The sequence below is a fragment of the Octodon degus genome, unplaced genomic scaffold, assembly GCF_000260255.1.
Source record: "Octodon degus isolate 3935 unplaced genomic scaffold, OctDeg1.0 scaffold00222, whole genome shotgun sequence".
Lineage (NCBI taxonomy): Eukaryota > Metazoa > Chordata > Mammalia > Rodentia > Octodontidae > Octodon > Octodon degus.
Window position 1 is genome coordinate 3,426,480 of NW_004524798.1, and position 17,912 is coordinate 3,444,391.

General features: G+C 36.7%; 1 protein-coding gene across 1 annotated transcript in view; it reads right to left on the reverse strand.

Annotated features, from left to right (window-relative positions):
* The window catches only part of Stxbp4 (syntaxin binding protein 4), a 202,920-nt gene that overhangs the window by 91,854 nt on the left and 93,154 nt on the right, over window positions 1-17,912 (reverse strand). The window contains exons 12-14 of the mRNA XM_023705486.1: window positions 14,465-14,581; window positions 13,060-13,109; window positions 10,133-10,266 (exon numbers count right to left, since the gene is read on the reverse strand). Of these exons, the coding sequence (XP_023561254.1) occupies window positions 10,133-10,266; window positions 13,060-13,109; window positions 14,465-14,581 (301 nt within the window). The remainder of the gene's footprint in view (window positions 1-10,132; window positions 10,267-13,059; window positions 13,110-14,464; window positions 14,582-17,912) is intronic.

The following is a 17,912-nucleotide window of genomic DNA, read 5'->3' on the forward strand; positions in this document are numbered from 1 at the left end:
TTTTTGTATTGGATCTCACTATGCAGCTCAGACTCACAGTGATCCTCCTGTTTTCAGCCTCCCCAGTGCTGTGTGTCACCACACTAGGACTCCGTTGCAGGCTCAGAGTGCCTGAGGTCGGGGCCGGCATGGAGTACGGTATTGGGGATTGAACCCTGGTCCCTGCACTTGCCTAAGCAGGTGCTCAGTCCATTGAGCTATCTTGCCAGGCCCAGCATTCCACACTCTAGATCCAGCCACCTCCCCAAACTCCCACCATAAGGCTTTAGGGAGACATCTATGTACAAGCCGTAACAGGCCGTTTATGTTGAATGATCAACAAAATATGTTGGAAGTGAGGCTAGGTGATGTCTAAGGGTGAGTATAAATGTGCCTGAGCCCCTCTCTTGTTCACTTAAATATCTGTGCCGAAGCTTAACCATCACATTATAAGTGTAACTACCTCACGGCCTTCAGGCTAGAGCGGCCACAGATACTTTGGTGTTGCAGTTGATGTCCCAAGCTGAGCTCTCATTTGGATGTCCCATCCCAATGAGGCATAATTTTAGCAGACAGCTGACTGAAACCATATGAGAATTCCCTAAGTCAACCGCACTTAACCAACAGGACTATAATGAGGCAATCCTAAGATTTTTCAGCCATTAAGCTTTGGAGCTTTTGTAACACAACAATGGTAGACCCAATAGCTAACAAAAAGTTAGCAATACATATGAAGTTCAACTATAATTCAAACCATATTTTCTGCTGGGAAATATGGTGGGGTAGTTGTTTTCCCACAAATTACATTATTTAATCCTCACAATAAATTTTCAGCAGTAATTATGTATTTTCATGCAAAAGGATATGTGAATTTACTTTTAAAAGTTCTCTTCAAATTTTTTTCTTACAGAGAAGAAGCTATTTCTTATATTGTGAATATACCGTTTTATTGACTCATTAAAGATAATATTTTGTTTCAAAAATATAGTTAGCTTTAGAATATTATATTATCATAATTTGATTGAAAACTGTTTGAAATATCCCTATGTGTAGCTCTTCCCATCCATACACATTAGGTGATTTTTAAAAATAATTGTTCATTACTTAGAAGAGAAGATTAACATCAGGTGTGTTAGTACACCAAGGAACATTTTTGAAGTTTGTGAGGGATTACTGTTACAGTGTTTGTGAGTATTTTTGGCAGTTAGTGGAAGGGTAACAATAATGCTAAACATCTTATTATAAATGCACTAGATAGTCCTGTGCAAAAAGAAAGGTATGTTCTACATCCTTGTATTACTCAGCTTTCCAGTTGGTGGGATGCAATGTCCAACACTCACAAATTAAAGGCAAAGAGGTTTAATATGGCTCATGGAGTCAGAGAATTCAATCCATGCTCAAGATACACTCCATATATCTGAGGCAGATACATCATGGTGGAAGGGCATAGTAGAGCAAAGCTTCTGAATTCATGATGGCCAATTAGAGCAAGGTATTGGTGCCAGAGAGAAAGAGACAAGGAACCAGATATAGTGTTGGAAATTATCTGGTACAGGAGCTTTGTTGATCTGTGGCTGCCTATCCCAACATCGCAGAAGGTAGACAGACACTGGACAGGTACAGGGACCTGGTGAGACTAGCCCTACTTTCACCGCTGTCTTGGTGAGCTTTGGCCTGCCCCCCACACCAGTCATAGAAGCCTTGGTGAGCCTTACTTTACATGCCTTCTGCACCACTGCAAGAGCCATGTGGCGCTTCAGCCCACCCCCACAATCCTCAGAACTTTCCTGTGCTGCAGCTTGCCCTCACTTCACTGTGGTGGAAGCCATGTTGAACACCGCACAGCAGGAACATTGGTAAGCCTGCCTCCCCCACACCCTGCTGTCATAGAGCACTGCTGAACTGCAATCAGTCTGTCTCCCATCACTGTTGAATCTGAGCAAACATCGGGAGCATCAGAAATGTCAAAATGAAGGAGCAAAAAGCTACCTAAGACCTCCAGACCACCCAGAACAAGTCCAGGAGACAAGGACATAGAAGAACTTAAAGTCATACACCTCAAATTTCTGAAATGACAGCAACTGAAGTAAAGAAACAGTTGGATCAGACTTAGAAGAAAAAAATCTTTCAGGTAAAAAAATAAACAAATGACAAGAATCATGAAAGAATTTCTCACCACATCTAAAAGAGGCACAGATTAAAAACACAGATGGAAATAGAATTATAGAAACATTAAATGAACAATACAACAAAGAATTACAATGCATGAAACAGTTTCAAACAGATATCTAGGAAATTAAAAATTCTACTAAAAAACTTGGCAAAACCTCTTGAATGAAACTTAAGATAGACTTCCTGTCTCAATTACTCTTCTCTCATTGCTGGGACAAATATCCGACACCCAAAGTGCAGGGAGAAAAGGTTCAGTTAGCCTACAGTTACTGGAGGTTTTAGTCCACACTCAGCTGGATCCAAGGCAGAGAGGCACGGGGCAGAGGGCATCAGTTCATGATGGTGACAAAGAGCAAGAGAGCAAAAGGAGGAGTAGCGGCAACAAAAATGGCAACAGACAACAATGGCTACAGAGAGAGAGTCTGTCTCTTATATTACATTCAGGCTATCCCCCCCGCCCCCAAGCTGGGGGAAGTACACCTATAATTCCAACAGTACTAAGACCCATAATCCTAACCTTGGATCACCCATAATTCCAGGGGATCATGAGTTAATCTCAAACTCTAGAAGCCCCTGGCCCATGACTGCATGAGGCTTTGGGGGGACAACTAGACACAAACCATAGCACTTACAGACCTTGAATACAGCATTGCAGCTAGTGAATATGAAAGAAAAGATCTCTTAAAAATAACAAGGTACCAGGAAAAAAAACAATCAAGCAGCTACAAGATGATGCAAACAAAAACAATATAAGAATAATAGGTGTCAATGAAACAGCAGGAGTTAACACAAAAAAATATAAAAATATTATTTGCAAAATAGTAGAAAACTTCCCAATGATGAGAAAAAAATCTCACATACAGATAAATGAGGCATACAGAACCCCAGTTAGCCATAACCACAATAAATTTACACCCAGACACATAATAACCAAGATCTTACTAATTCAGCAAAAGAACAGAATGTTAAAAGCTGTTTGAGAAAAGAAACAGATCGCCTATAATGGAAAGCCCATCAGAATCACTGCAGATTTCTCAACACAACCCATCAAATCAAGAAGAGCTTGGGGAAAAAAAAAAGATCTTGGAGTGAAGTATTTCAGGTGCTAGTGGAAAAAACAGAACAAAACAAAACAAACAAACAAACAAACAAACAAACAAAAACCAACTTCTAACCCAGATTGATGTACTCTTCAAACTTATCAATCAAATTTAATGGAGACATAAGATACTTCCATGACAAAGAACTGAAGATATTCATGACAACCAAACCATCCTACAAAGAGTACTGACAAATATTCTAGATAAAGACAAAAACAACCACAACTTTAAGAACAACAAAACAAAGAACCACTGAGCAGAGCAAGCAACTAAATCAAGGGAGAAAACAGAACCTACAGCAAGAAAATAATGTGATAAAGATGAGCCAGTATGTATCAGTTACAACCATCAATGTAAAGGGCATCAATTCACCAATCAAAAGAAGCAGACTGGCAGAGTAGATCAAGAAACACAACCCAACAGTAAGCTGCATACAAGAAACACATTTAACTCAAAATCAAATTCAGGACTAGGGTGATAGGTCAGTGGCTTAAGCACCTGTGTGGTGAGTGCAAGGTCCAGAGTTCAATCCCTGGTAACAATGAAAGAAAGAAAGAAAGAAAGAAAGAAAGAAAGAAAGAAAGAAAGAAAGAAAGAGCGAGCAAATTCATAGACTGAAAGTCAAGGATAGGAAACAATACTCCAAGCAACAGTAACCTAGAAAAAAGCAGGGTAGCTATTCTGGCTATTAACAATGTTAACTTCAAACCAAGAATGATTAAAAAGAGATAAAGAAGGTCACTACATACTGCTAGGGGAAAACTGCAAGAGGAAGAGATAACAATCATAAATATATATACACCCAATTGTAAGAGCAGCCAACTACATAAGACAAATTTTAACAGACATGAAACTCTAATGAGCAGTAACACAATTGTAATGGGGTACTTTAACACCCCATGTCACAAAGGCTAGATCAACCAGGCAAAAAATAACAAAGAAATAACAGAACTAAAGCAAACTTGTGAAGCAATGGAAGTAGGAGACTTACAGAGTGTTTCACTCAGCAACAACACAAAACACATTCTTCTCAGGTGCACACAAGACGTTCTCCAAAACAGAACATATATGAGCACAAAAAGCACGCCTAAGTACAGGCAAAGGAATTGAAATTATCACATGCATACTATCTGACCACAGTGCAATGAAACTGGAACCCATTAACAAAAAGAAAGCACAAAAACTCCATAAACACATGGAAATTAAATAACACTCTCTTGAACAATTAATGGATCACAGATGAAATTAAAGAAGGAAAACATTATTTACAATCAAATGAAAGTGCAGGTAGAATTTACTGAAACCTGTGGGATGCAATGAAAGCTGTGTTAACAAGGAAATTTATAGCAGTAAATTCTTACATCAGGAAAACAGAAAGAATTCAAATAAACAATCTTATGCTGCACCTCAAACTCCTAGAAAAAGAAGAGCAAGTCAAGTCAAAAGCCACAGAAGGCAGGAAACTGTAAAGATCAGAGAACAAATTAATGCAATGGAGATGAAAAAAATACAAAGAATTAATGAAACCAAGGGTTTGTTCTTCGAAAGAATAAATAAAATTAATAAACTTCTAGCCAACTTTATCAAAACAGTACAGAAAAAATTCAAATTCATTCAAATTCAATTCAATACGGAATGAAAAGGGCATAATCATTACAGACCCTATAGAAATTCTGAAGATCATCAATAGCTACTTTGAAAATTTTACCCTCACAGGATAGAAAACACAGAAAAAATGGACAGATATCTAGATACATATGAATTACCAAAGCTAAATAAAGAACATATAAAATTATGAGTAACCAAATGTCAGTCAATGAAAGTAAAAATGTAATAAAAAACCTACCAAGAAAGAAAATCCCAGGACCTGGTGGGTTCACAGCTGAGTTCTACAAGAAATTTAGAGAATGTTTAATGCCAACTTTTTTCAACCTCTTTAATGTTCCAAAACTCATTCCTAGAGGCAAGTATTATTCTGATACCAAAACCAGAGAAGGATCCAACTAAAAAAGAGAACTACAGGCCAATCTCCTTAATGAACATAGATGCAAAAATCCTCAATAAAATACTAGCAAACAAGAATACAGCAAATCATCAAGAAGATGACACATCATAACCAAGTGGGATTCATCTCAGGAATTCAGGGATGGAACAATATATGCAAATCCATAAATGTAATGTACCACATCAATAGAGCAAAGACAAACATCACATGATCATCTCAATAGATGAAGAAAGCTTTTGATAAAGTCCAACACTTATTCATGATAAAAACTCTACAGAAAATTGTAATAGATGATCTTTACCTCAAACTGATAAAAGCCACCTATGACAAACTAATAGCCAACATTATTTTAAATGGACAAAAATAAAAGTCTTCATTCTAAAATCAGAAACAAAACAAGGATGTCCACTGTCACCACTTCAATTCAATATAGTTCTGGAAACATTAGCCAGAGCAATTAGAAAAGAGAGAGAAATAAAAGTAATAATGATTGCAAAGGAAGAAATTAAATTGTCATTATTCAGATGACATGATACTTGACACAGAAGACCTCAAAAACTCCATCAAGAGATTTGTAGATTTAATAAGCAAATCTAGTAGTGTAGTAGGATACAAAGTCAATACTCAAAAATCAATAGGATATTTGTACCCAAACAACAAATGCAACAAGAGAGAAATTAGGGAAACCATACTCTTCACAATAACATACAAAAAATTTAGATATTAGGAGTCATTATCACAAAGGAAGTAAAATATTTACACAGAGAAAATTATAGTTCACTGAAAAAGAGATTGAAGAAGATTTAAGAAAATGGAAAGACATTCCTTGCCCCTGGATAGGAAGAACTAACATTGTGGAAATGCTCCCAAAACTGTTATACAGATTCAATGCAAACCTGATTAAAGTACCATTAATGTACCTCACAGATCTAGAGGAAACATTCCTAAAATTCATCTGGAACCAGAATAGAGCTAAAATAAACAAAAGCAATCCTAGGAAACAAAGAAAGACAGGGGGCATCACAATCTCCGACTTGAAATTATACTACAAAGCTACTGTGATAAAAAATTATCATGGTACTAGCAAAAAAACAGACCCGAGAATCAATGAACTAGATTAGAAGATGCAGAGACAAATGAAAACACACTCATCCACCTTCTCATTGACAAAGGGGCCAAATATGTTCATTGGAAGAGAGATAGCCCATCAAATGGTGTTGGAAAAGCTTACCTTCCACATATCAAAAACAAAATTAGATTGTTGTCTATCACTATGTAATAAACTAAAGTCAAAAGCAAAAAAAGATTTAAATTTTAAAACTGAAACAGTAAATCTTGTGGAGGAAAAAGTATGTAGAAATCTGAAAGACATAGGGGTAGACAGAGAGTTCATGAACAAAAACCAAACTGCACAGGAAATAACTTCAAAGAATCAACAACTGGGATCTCATGCTTTTGAAAAGTTTCTGCACATCCAAAGCAAATCACCAACAGAGTAAAAAGAAAACCCACAAATTGGGAAAAAATTATAGCTCACTGTCCCTTGGACAAAGGACTTCTATCTAGAACACATAAAGAATTGTTAAAAATCAGGCCCCCAAACTTCAAAGACATAATCCAAAAGTGGGCATCTGAGAGGAATATACACTTCTCACATGAAGAAACACAAATGGCAAAGAAATATGTGGAAAAAAATGTTTCATATTATGGGTCATTTGAGAAATGCACATTGAAACAACACTGAGATTCCATCTGACCCCAGAAAGAATGGCTATCCTCAAGAAGTCCACCAATAACAAATGCTGGAGAGGATGTCAGGAAAAAGGAACCCTTCTCCATTGCTGGTGGGAGTGGACACTGGTACAACCACTATGGAAATCAGTGTGGAGATTTCTCAGAAAGCTAGGGTTGGGGTTCCATTCAACCCAGCTATTTTCCTTGTGGGTATTTTTCCAAGTGAACTGAACACATCAGAGCACAGCAATATATATGCATCTCTGTTTATAACAGTGCAATTTGGTATAGCTAAATCTTGAAAATAACCCAAACGTCCATCAACTGAGGAATGAATTTAAAAAAAAAAGTGCTATTTTTACACAATGGGATATTACCTAGCAATAAAAAAGATAAATGTGAGGCTTTAATAGGTAAGTAGATGCAATTAGAGATCATACTCATAAATGAAATAAATCAGAACCACATGTGCAAACATCATATTATCTCCCTCATGTAAGAACCTGAAAGAGTAAGTACATTCTGAAGGGATCAATATGTAGTATGAAAGGGAAAGAAGCTACTTAACGGGAAGGAAAACCTGTGACAAGGAAGAGGATGGAAAGGGAGGGAAAGCAAGGCAAGAGGGGTACTTATGTATGTATGCAGAATGGCTTGGGTAAGTATACTGCTGATTTGTGCTGGTCTACAGAGGGGAGCAGTTAATGCTTAAAGGTTTTTTTTTCTTGTCCTTTTAAATTTCTTATTCCTTTTTTTAAAAATCAAATCTGTATGCTTATAACTGGTAATCTGAACAACTAACTTGGAGACACTATGGAATATACCAACCACTGTCGAATTCCTATTATTTTGTTTGGTGATGTTGTGTATTCTGTTTTTCTTTTTTTTTACTATTTTTTATTCTCTTTAGATAGTAAATTTTTTTTAAATTGTTTTGCAAATTATACATCAATGACCCACCCAGACAGACCCAGAAGCGGGCTTTCCTTCTTTGGTGGCTCCCGTGCCAATCAAATTCACACAATTAACTGTCACGTCTGTATAATTCATGCCATTTTAAAAAACTGCTTTTTAGTTACTTAAGCCTGGAATATAAATCTACTTTCAGATAAACCTCAAATATTTTTACACAATTTTAATATACATTAACTTTTCCACAATTGTAACTACTAGGTAAATTGATAGAAAAGTACATTTTCTTTTGTTCAGAATTTACCAAGAGTTGTCCACCCATCACAGACAATCATAATATTGCTGTCAACGTTCTTATATTATTTAATTTGAAATTACATCATTCCTCAATTTACAATCATATTTGTGGAGACTGTATATGAAGCTGCAAGCATCTGAGAAATTATATCTGGAATTGCTGTACTCAATAATTTATAATTATTTAATACAATTTACAATTGTACAATATATTGTTTCATGATAAAGCACCTGGTTCCAATTTTTCCCTATGTAAATTAGGACATGTTATTGATTTTTATAAATAATGGATACAGTTTAGAAAATTGCCTATAATTTTTTTCTGTAATTTAGGAGAGGGTCTACATGGTCTACACGGTCTCATTATGGAGATCAGACTCGTAGTGATTCTCCTGTTTTCAGTCTCCCAAGTGCTGGGATTACAGGTGCGCACCACCACACCCAGTCTCAATCGCCCTCTCAGTGTGCCCCAGGAGGCGGGGCCAGCATGGTACACTGGGGATTGAACCCGGGCCACTGAGCTCTACCTAAGCAGGCACTTTAGTCCACTGAGGTATCTGGCCAGCCCTCATCACCTGTAATTTTTGTTGTAGGAAAGCAAAGGGAACGTTCATGGTCATAAAAAGGGAGCTGAAATACATTACGAACCCCAAATCCCTGGGAGACAGGAGGAGGAAAAGATGGAAATGTCTAATGATTTACATCTGTCCCAAGGATGTCTGTCTGCTGGGACTCTGGAAGTTACCTAGAGCACTGTTCTGCTTCTCTTTCTAGTCCAATGCTGACTCTAGGGGATGTAGTGACAGATCACATTATCTTTAAAAAGGTATCCTCTTGGCCCCGAATGAGTAAATGACTGAGCCAGCAGCTCTGAAGACTTGAGTCTTGGCTCAGCCCCTCCTCAGTGCTCTCATTAATAACTGTAGTGACTGCTCCGGGATCCTCTCCTGGTCTCACCTACTATGCTGCGCCTACCACCTGCAAATGGTTCTACTTAATGCACTGCTTCAGCAGTCTGTCTTTCACCTTCATTATGTCTTGGGGCCTTTTTCCTCAACTGGGCTAAACTTTCATTCTTATTTTATATGTTTGGTATAACTTAAAAATTCCTCAATGTGTTTCTACCCTTCCAGTTTTTCAGCACTGCTATGAATTTTTTATACATTTATTCCTTCTCTTTTTAAAATAATTTTATTGAGAAACAAATAGCAAAGAGACAGTTTCAAAAGATTAGTAGGACAGTTTCAATAATTAATACATTGCATATTGTTGTCTTCTTAGTGGTTATTCATAGTACAAGATACAGACATGATATCCTGTCCCAACACTATTGCTACAAATCTTTCTTCTCATTGAATTAAAAGAAAGTAGCTGCATATCTATCCTATTTTGTATATACAGATACAAAATGGTCCCTCATTTGTATCCCCTTTTTCTTTTGTTTTGTCAGAGATGGGTATTCCATTGTCATTAAAATGATCCAATATAATCCAGTAGTCCATAATAGTAGTAGGTTATCCATAGGACAGGCAATGTCAGAAGTTGTTGCCTTGAGCCTTTTACAGCTCAGCATATTAAAATGGCCTCACTTTCTATACCTCATTTTTATACTTTTCTGCTGGATGGTTAAGACCACGATAAAGCAAGACCTATATAACAAGAAATGTAACTTTTGTATCTGACAAGGTCAGTCAAATCCCCTCAGGATTTACCCTGAAACCCTGTACTGATTTAGCCTGAAGACATGCGAACACTAAGAATAAATCAAATATTCTGCTCCTACAATTTGTGTATTGAGACTTTTATGGATTAGTTACCAGTTTCACTTTAAGCAAACCAACATGCTTAATGAAATGAAACTGGGAGACTTGGAATTTTCTTTTGTTTTGTTACATGAGCTATGAAAAAAGGGAACAAAGTCAAGAGAACTTACAATCCGTATCAAGTATGGCACGAACAGACTTAACGAGCTCCTTAGATTCCAGCGCCAGGGCTGCGGAGACGGTCCGTGCGCTCCTTCCCAGTGGGGTGAGGGAAGTCTGAGAAGCTGGCAGGACTCTTCTTTCACTATGTGGGCAAGGAAACAAACTCGAAAGTATTATATAACGAACAGTATCTGTCTTTGCTAAATCTGAATTTATATGCATCATAAATTTGTAAGAAAAATTTCAAGTTCTAGGAAAAGCACTTTTTTTTTTTTGAGACAAGGTCTCACTATACAATTCAGATTATCCTTGAACTTGTTATCTAGCTCAGGGTGACCTAGAAGTCGGGTCAATCCTCCTGCCTCAGTCTCCCAGGACTGGGTTACAGGCATGCACCACCATGCCTGGGTAGGAAAAGTGCATTTTTATAGCCATCAATGAAGTAACTTACATAAAACAGTACTTCTGTTTTCAATTCTTTATAATACAGTAGATACAAATATTTTAAAAATTAGGTTGACTTTTACATATGGACATAAAGGAACCAAAGAATGGCTTCCCTTCTTAATCATTTGTTGGGCTTATTCTGTGAAAGTGTGATACCATTTGCATTGCTAACATGGTATCACCTTTTTCTTTTCTTTTGGTTTGTAAAAATTCAATTTAAGTATATAAACACAAATTTACTACAGAGATATTTATTATTACTTCAATATAAATTCAATATTTGCATTCATTTTGAAATTATCTCTTAAACTCTTCCAGTTGTTACTCCAACTCTAAACAGCCCACAGCGCTTATATTACTTTAAAAAAGCTGGTCAAAAAACATTTTGTATCTGTATATTCAAAATAGTTAGGCTAGATGTACAGCTGCATTCTCTTAATTCAATGAATAGAGAGATTTATTCTAATGGTGTTTCTGGACAGGATATCATGTCTGCATCTTGTACAATGAATAACCACTAAGACAACAATATGCAAGGTATTAATTATTGAAACTGTGCTAGTAATCAGTTTTGAAATGGTCTCATTGCTATTTCTCAATAAAGTTATTTAAAAAGAAATAAAATAAAATGAAATAAAATTTTCCTTCTGAAAAAGGTCAAAAATATCAACTGAAATGAATGCCTTCTGATATAATTAAAAGCACCAGGTTTTCCCTAAAAAGCCATTATATTCAAATTTATACTTGAAGAGATGAATTTACATTGATTATAAAATCATCAGTTACAATCCACTGGCTTAAGCGTGATGGTATTAACTTACAAGGAGAAACTGAAGAATAAATCCTTAAATTAAAAGGCATAGACCTGACTCCAGTATCTATATAGAAGCCATGGACATTAAGAAGCCTGAAACACACTTGGCTAGTGTTTGACTTTTCAAGATGTGGTGAAAAGTTGCTTCACAAAGCTTTTCAAAATTGCTTTTTTCCCAGTAGGTAGTTCACAGCAAGAGCAGGCCCAGGCTCTTACATGGTTTCCTTAACATTGATTTCTCCCGATTGAGGACCAGATTTTTTGTAATTAGGCCGGGTAAAACAAAACCTTGGAGAATGGTGATGGGGGACACACTTAACTCATGCAAGCGAAATTTGACTACTTTGAGATCCCTACTGAAAACAGTAATTATGGACTTCACATAATGATACCATAAGCAGAATGAATAACAACAGTCAGATTCCATCATTATAAGAAATAAAACATTACATTAAAATGAGCTTAAAGTGAACAATTGTAGATATTCTTTTCTCTTAAGCTGTATGAGCACTTATGATATGGCCATTTATTTTATAAAAATGCTGCATTCATAGTGTAGTTTTTCTGTATTTCTGCAAGTAATACTGCTAGAACAGAACATTTAGAACCAGTTGCAGTTATTACAAGACGAAGGGAAAATGACTTCTAAATTGTACGGACAGGAATATCGCATTTGTACACTTTCTTCACCATGTGTTGGAATGTTCATAAATTTGTGCTTTGGATTAAATGTTAGTTGTGTACATGTAGTTCCAAGAAAGAAACACAGAATCTGAAACATTATGACTAATAAGGAAATCATGGTATGTTCTTCAAATATATTGTTTTCATTTATAGCTGCTAAATTATGAAAATGAAAGAAATTGACTGCGTAAGTATGTCCCACAAACTTCTATTTGACATAATCACTCATTTCCTGGATCCAGGCTTACCTTTAGTGATACACCTGTGACCACTAGCAATAACTCACATACAGGGTGCTTAAAGAACTTCAAGTTAATCTCATCTTTACAAGGGTTTTTTTTTTTTTTTTTTTGGTACCAGGGATCAAACTCAGCACCTTGGACTTGCCAGGCACGTGCTTATGCCCTTGAGCTATCTCTCCGGCCCCCAGCATTCCTGACAATATAGGATAAGTGATTTCTACCTCAACTTCAGAATACAAGTTTAGACTGATTGGTTAAATATTTGGGGCTGGTGAGATGGCTCAGTGGTCTAAAGCACCTACTTAGAACAAGCTAAGCTAAACAAAGCACAGGGACCGCGGTTCAATCCCCCAGCACCACATGCCAGCCAGCCCTGCCCCCTGGTGGGCTGAGCAGGCCACACACACACAACAAATAAATAAATAAATATTAAAAAAAATATTTGCAGGAATTTCTTTTGCAGTAATACAACCTGTACTTATTTTCAAGATATTAAAGAACATCATTCAATGGTAATTACGCAGCATCTTAAAACCATAGAAGAGGCTTCTAGTATTTCTGTCACAATTTCTAGAGAAATAATTTAATTAGTGGCCATGTATGCGGAAAGTATTTACATATTCTTTCTTTCTTTTTTTTTTTTTTTTTTTCCGGTGGAACCGGGTATTGAACTCAGGCCCTTGCACTTGCCAGGGAAGTGCTTATTCCACTGAGCCATGTCCCGGCCCCAGTACTTAAATATTCTTACCTTAAATTTGACAAAGCAGCAGAATTATTGGAAAATACTTCTTGAATAGTCTAGCAACAAACAAAATGGAGGAGACATGTAAGTTTGATACTTTTTGAAAAAGTCTTTTCTTATATAATTAATATTTATAAAGTCCTTTTTTAGTATATTTAGTACAGGGTCTACAGGATCTCACTATGTAGATCAGACTCATAGTGATTCTCTTGTTTACAGCCTCCCAAGTGCTGGGATTACAGACATGCACCACCACACCCAGTCTCAATCGCATCTCAGCACGGCAGGCCTAGGGATCAAACCCACCAGCTCTTGTGTCTCCCTAAGCAAGCGATTTAATCTGCTGAGCTATTCAGCCGGCCCTCTCTTTTTTAAGTAAATAAATACTTCTGTCATTTGGGAGGAATAAATTATACTAACATGTAATTTTACTCAGAAATATAATAACTACAGAACATTTCTCTATCAGTATTTATCACAACACGTTTATATAGCACTAGTAGTTTTAGGAAAGTAATCCTTAAAACATAGTATGTCTTTGAGATCATGTCACTCTGTCTCAATTATTTATCTTAAGAATCTATATCATGTTAGCCAATCTTTTCATTATCAATGCATGTGTAAATCTGACTCTAAGTCAGCATTAGTGTTTTGAGGCCAGAAAATGCATTTTGTCACCAAACACTGTAAGATTTATCTGCATCAGATGCTTATGTATGTCTTAAAACTGGACACAGTAGATTACACAGTCTTCCCTTAGTGTCAATGGGGGGTTGGTTTCAAGCCCCCAAGAATAATGAAATCATGGTATTCAAGATCCTTATAAAAATGGCACAGTCCATCTGCAAACAGCCTATGTACCTCCCTCTGTGAACTGAAAACCATTTCTAGATGACTGCACAATGCAATGTAAATACTGTATAAATAGCCCTTATGCTTTAAGTCTACCCAGTTATGACAAGAGCAGTTTTCTGTTCATGGTCGGTACAGAGGCAACCACTGTACACCTACCTATTTAGCATGCAAATGAGTTATGTTCAAACAGTCAGTGCTGAAGAGAGACTGAGAATGTGTAAGAAGGTGCCACGCTACCTATCACTTCATTTGTGTGGATTCAGTGTAGTACCTAATGGGTAATAAATACAAATTTTGGTTTTTGGAGCTTTCTTGAGGTTTTTTTTTTGGGGGGGGGTATGTGGTATTGAACTTACAGCCTTCACACTGAGAGAAGTTTTTGAGATAGGGTCATGATAAACTGCTTAGTTGCTCAGACTAACTTAAATTTGGGACTCTCATGCCTCTGCTACTTTCTGAAATTTACTGGTTCCAGGATATCCTGGATCAGTGATTGGTTGAATCCAAGATGTGTAACCCAAAGAGAGAGAGGGTCAACTGTAATAGAAAAACTTACCTCTACAAAATGAAGAAGCTTTTCAGTGGATGCCTCAAAAGTCTTTCGAGCAATTTCTGATTTCCGCAACTGGCAGTCAAGTACTATGATCCTTTTTCTTAAATCCTGAACACTTTCCTAGAATGGGATATCGAAGTCACGTCTTACACATAGCTTTGACTTTACATCACGTTTCCTATTTTCAGTTTTCACAATCTTATACTGAATAATACCTCTTCATTGATTTGCTCTCTTACTGCACATATCTCCTGATTTTGTCTGTGGGACACTCTGCATATTTTAAAGTTAAGCTGTATAGGATACTGAACGTTTTATGAGATGTCCTGTACGTCCCTGTTAGCAGATGATGACAGAAACTCTAGCAATGTCACTCAAGCAAAAACAATGGACACACACATATATAACGTACTATATAATGGATAGTATATATATGACAACATTACAATACATTATAGTACATATTACATTATATTATGCATATATATTGCAATATAATAGCTGAGCTGCCAGGGAAGTAAAGGAATGCCTTGGAGGTACGGGGCAGCTATGTAGAGAGAACCCACTGGGGTGAGAGAATCCTGCTGTTTAGGGTTTCATCAGGCACAAAGAACAAGCACAGAATTTTAATGAGTGAACTACGAGGAAACAGTTTTCACAGAAATAAGCAGTGGTTGTTTTAATTCTAGCAAGTGAGAAAAATAAGAGTCTCTGCAGGATAATTCCGAACCACAAGCCTGTACTCCTGTAGGTTTGGGACTTGATTTAATATTACCTGGGGGGGCCTGAAAATTCATGATCTAAAATTCTAAATTGGTCCTAGAATAGTAAAGATGAAAAGCAACGCTCTTCTAGAGAGCTGTTTTCTAAACTCAGATCTCAAAGAAGTCACCAATATAATACGTCACTAGAACACGACTTCACCCTTCCCCTGAAAAATTCACTAAACACATGAAGAAATAATCTCCATGAATGAGAGTTAAAGGAAACAACTAGTTTCTTTCTAAGTCATGCCTTGCATGGTGTTACACAATGTAATCCTAGCACTGTTGAGGCCAAATCAGAAGAATGGCAAATTTGAGTCTGGCCTCGGCAACTTAGCCATTTAGTGAGACTTTATCTCACAAAAACAAAAACAAAAATAAAAAAACAAAAACCCAGAATCATCACCACAATAACAAAAGCACTGTAGGATCAGCGCTATGAGGACAGCAGGTATTACAATGATCAGATACGCGACGTAAGAGTAATTCTGTTGAACGTGCCTGTGGCTTTTACAACAAAGGCCCTATGCTCACAGCTGGAGCATCACGAGTGTGTGATGAGGACTTACAGTGTGTGATCCCGGGATGCAGGCTGGTTGGTAACTAAACTGGTTCAGGATAGCTCTGGGTATGGATGATGGACAGCCCACCCTGGATGAGGGTGGTTCAAATCAACAGGCCAGCAGCCTGCATGGACTAGAACGGGAGAGATGGAAGGCAGGCTGCTTGCTGCCCCCTGCCGAGCCTGCAATGGACAGTGTTTCCTCTACCACACCCGTTCTGCCTTGGAGCCAGCTGACTATGTCTGAAACATCCACAAAGTGTGAGGTAAAATAAATCTTTCCTCCTTCACCTTGTGAGTATTGAGCACTACCTCTTAGCAATCAGAAAAGTAAGACAACTATGTTTTTAAAATAAAGAAAGAATTACAAGTATAGCAAAAGGACAAGAAAGCTACCCAAACAGATTGAGATGACATAAAATGAATGGAAAGAATTAAAATGTAGTCATGAATAAATTTAGAACCTTGATTTATGGACTTCACATTCAATTAGATATAGCTGAAAAGAGAATGAGTAGACTGGAAGGCAAAGGTAAAGAAACTCCTTTAGCTCAGCTCAATTGCTGAACAAAAACTGAAATTAATTGGAAGAGAAGAGGTCAGGAGAAAGTATCTAGAAGATCTACTACATATACAATCTGAGTTACTCAAGTGTAATTAGAATGAATGAAACAGGAGAACAGCTTAGGTTTTCTGAAAAATGGCAAAAGACACTATTCCTCAGACAAGGGTGCTCAAGGAATTCCTAATGGCATAAATTAAAATAAATCAACACATGAGTCATTGAAGTAAAAATGCTCAATATCAAAGCTGAGAAGATCTTAAAATTATACAGAAGGAAAGAGATTGCAATCAAAGGACAAACTGACAGCCGGAATCCAAGCCATGAAATAAAAACAACATAAGATTTTAAACACTGACTATACCATTCTCTATGCAGTCAAAATATATTTCAAGAGTAAGATCTGCATAAAGATGCTTTCCAGACAAATGGAGAAGTTACCAACAGATCTTCATTGTATGACTTTCTAAATGAATTATGTCAGCAAGAAAGGAAATGCTCCTAGCAAGGAATTCTGAGGTGGAGGGAAGAATGTTGAACACAGAGAAGGGTAACCATAGAAATTTTTTGGCTGGACAACTTAATGAATTAATCATATCCTGTCCTGAAATAAAAATTAAATAAAATTAAAAAGAGCTTCGAATATTAACTTGGTGCAGAAGTCATCAACTCAATCCTTAGGACCATTACCACCAAAAACAAAACCTAAAAGCCAATAACAGAAAAAGTCAAGAAAACTAAAATATTACCGAAGAATATAATTTGAATAGGTAGAGATGATTGCATATATATTCTAAAGTACTGAAAATATTTAGAAGGAGGAAAGCCACTGACTAATTTCACAACTGCCTAAATACTAAAATTTCTATGGTAATCATTAAAAAATAGAAGTTCTAAAGCAGAACAGAGAAATATATGCAGTTAGGGAGCTGGACACAGGAGAAATCTGAATCCATTAAAAAACCAATAAATAAAATAATAACTAGGACAGATGAGGCAAATAAAACATACAAAATTAAGAAGGTAGAAAGGAAGCTAGATACTCTAATAAATAAGAGTATTAATGGAAAAATCCTTCCAATTACCAATCAAAACTTAATAAATGGTGGGGAAAGCCCAGATATGTGTTTAGCATAAATACAATTAGAATATAAGGATACTGAAAAGCTCAAATAGATGAAAAATATATAGGATTAAAACATGCCAAGACTGGGTGTGGCGGCGCATGCCCATAATCCCAGCTCTTAGGAGGCTGTAAACAGGCGGATCACTACGAGTCTGATCTACTACTGAGACCCTGAACACCCTGTTGCCCCTTCCCTAAAATACAAATAAAATAAAATAAGTCAGCCAAAAGAAAGTTGTGTGGCTATTAGAAATCAATCAAAAATAGTACAGAGAAAAAAAGATTGCTAAATAATAGTCCCGATATTTTCATAAAGAGATGACATAATTCCAAGCCTGAATGCATCTAGAAACATTACTTCAAGTGTATAGTGTGCCCAAGGAGAGTCACATGGAGAGAAAACATTTTCTCAGGCTTTCACAGAGAGCAAACTGGTC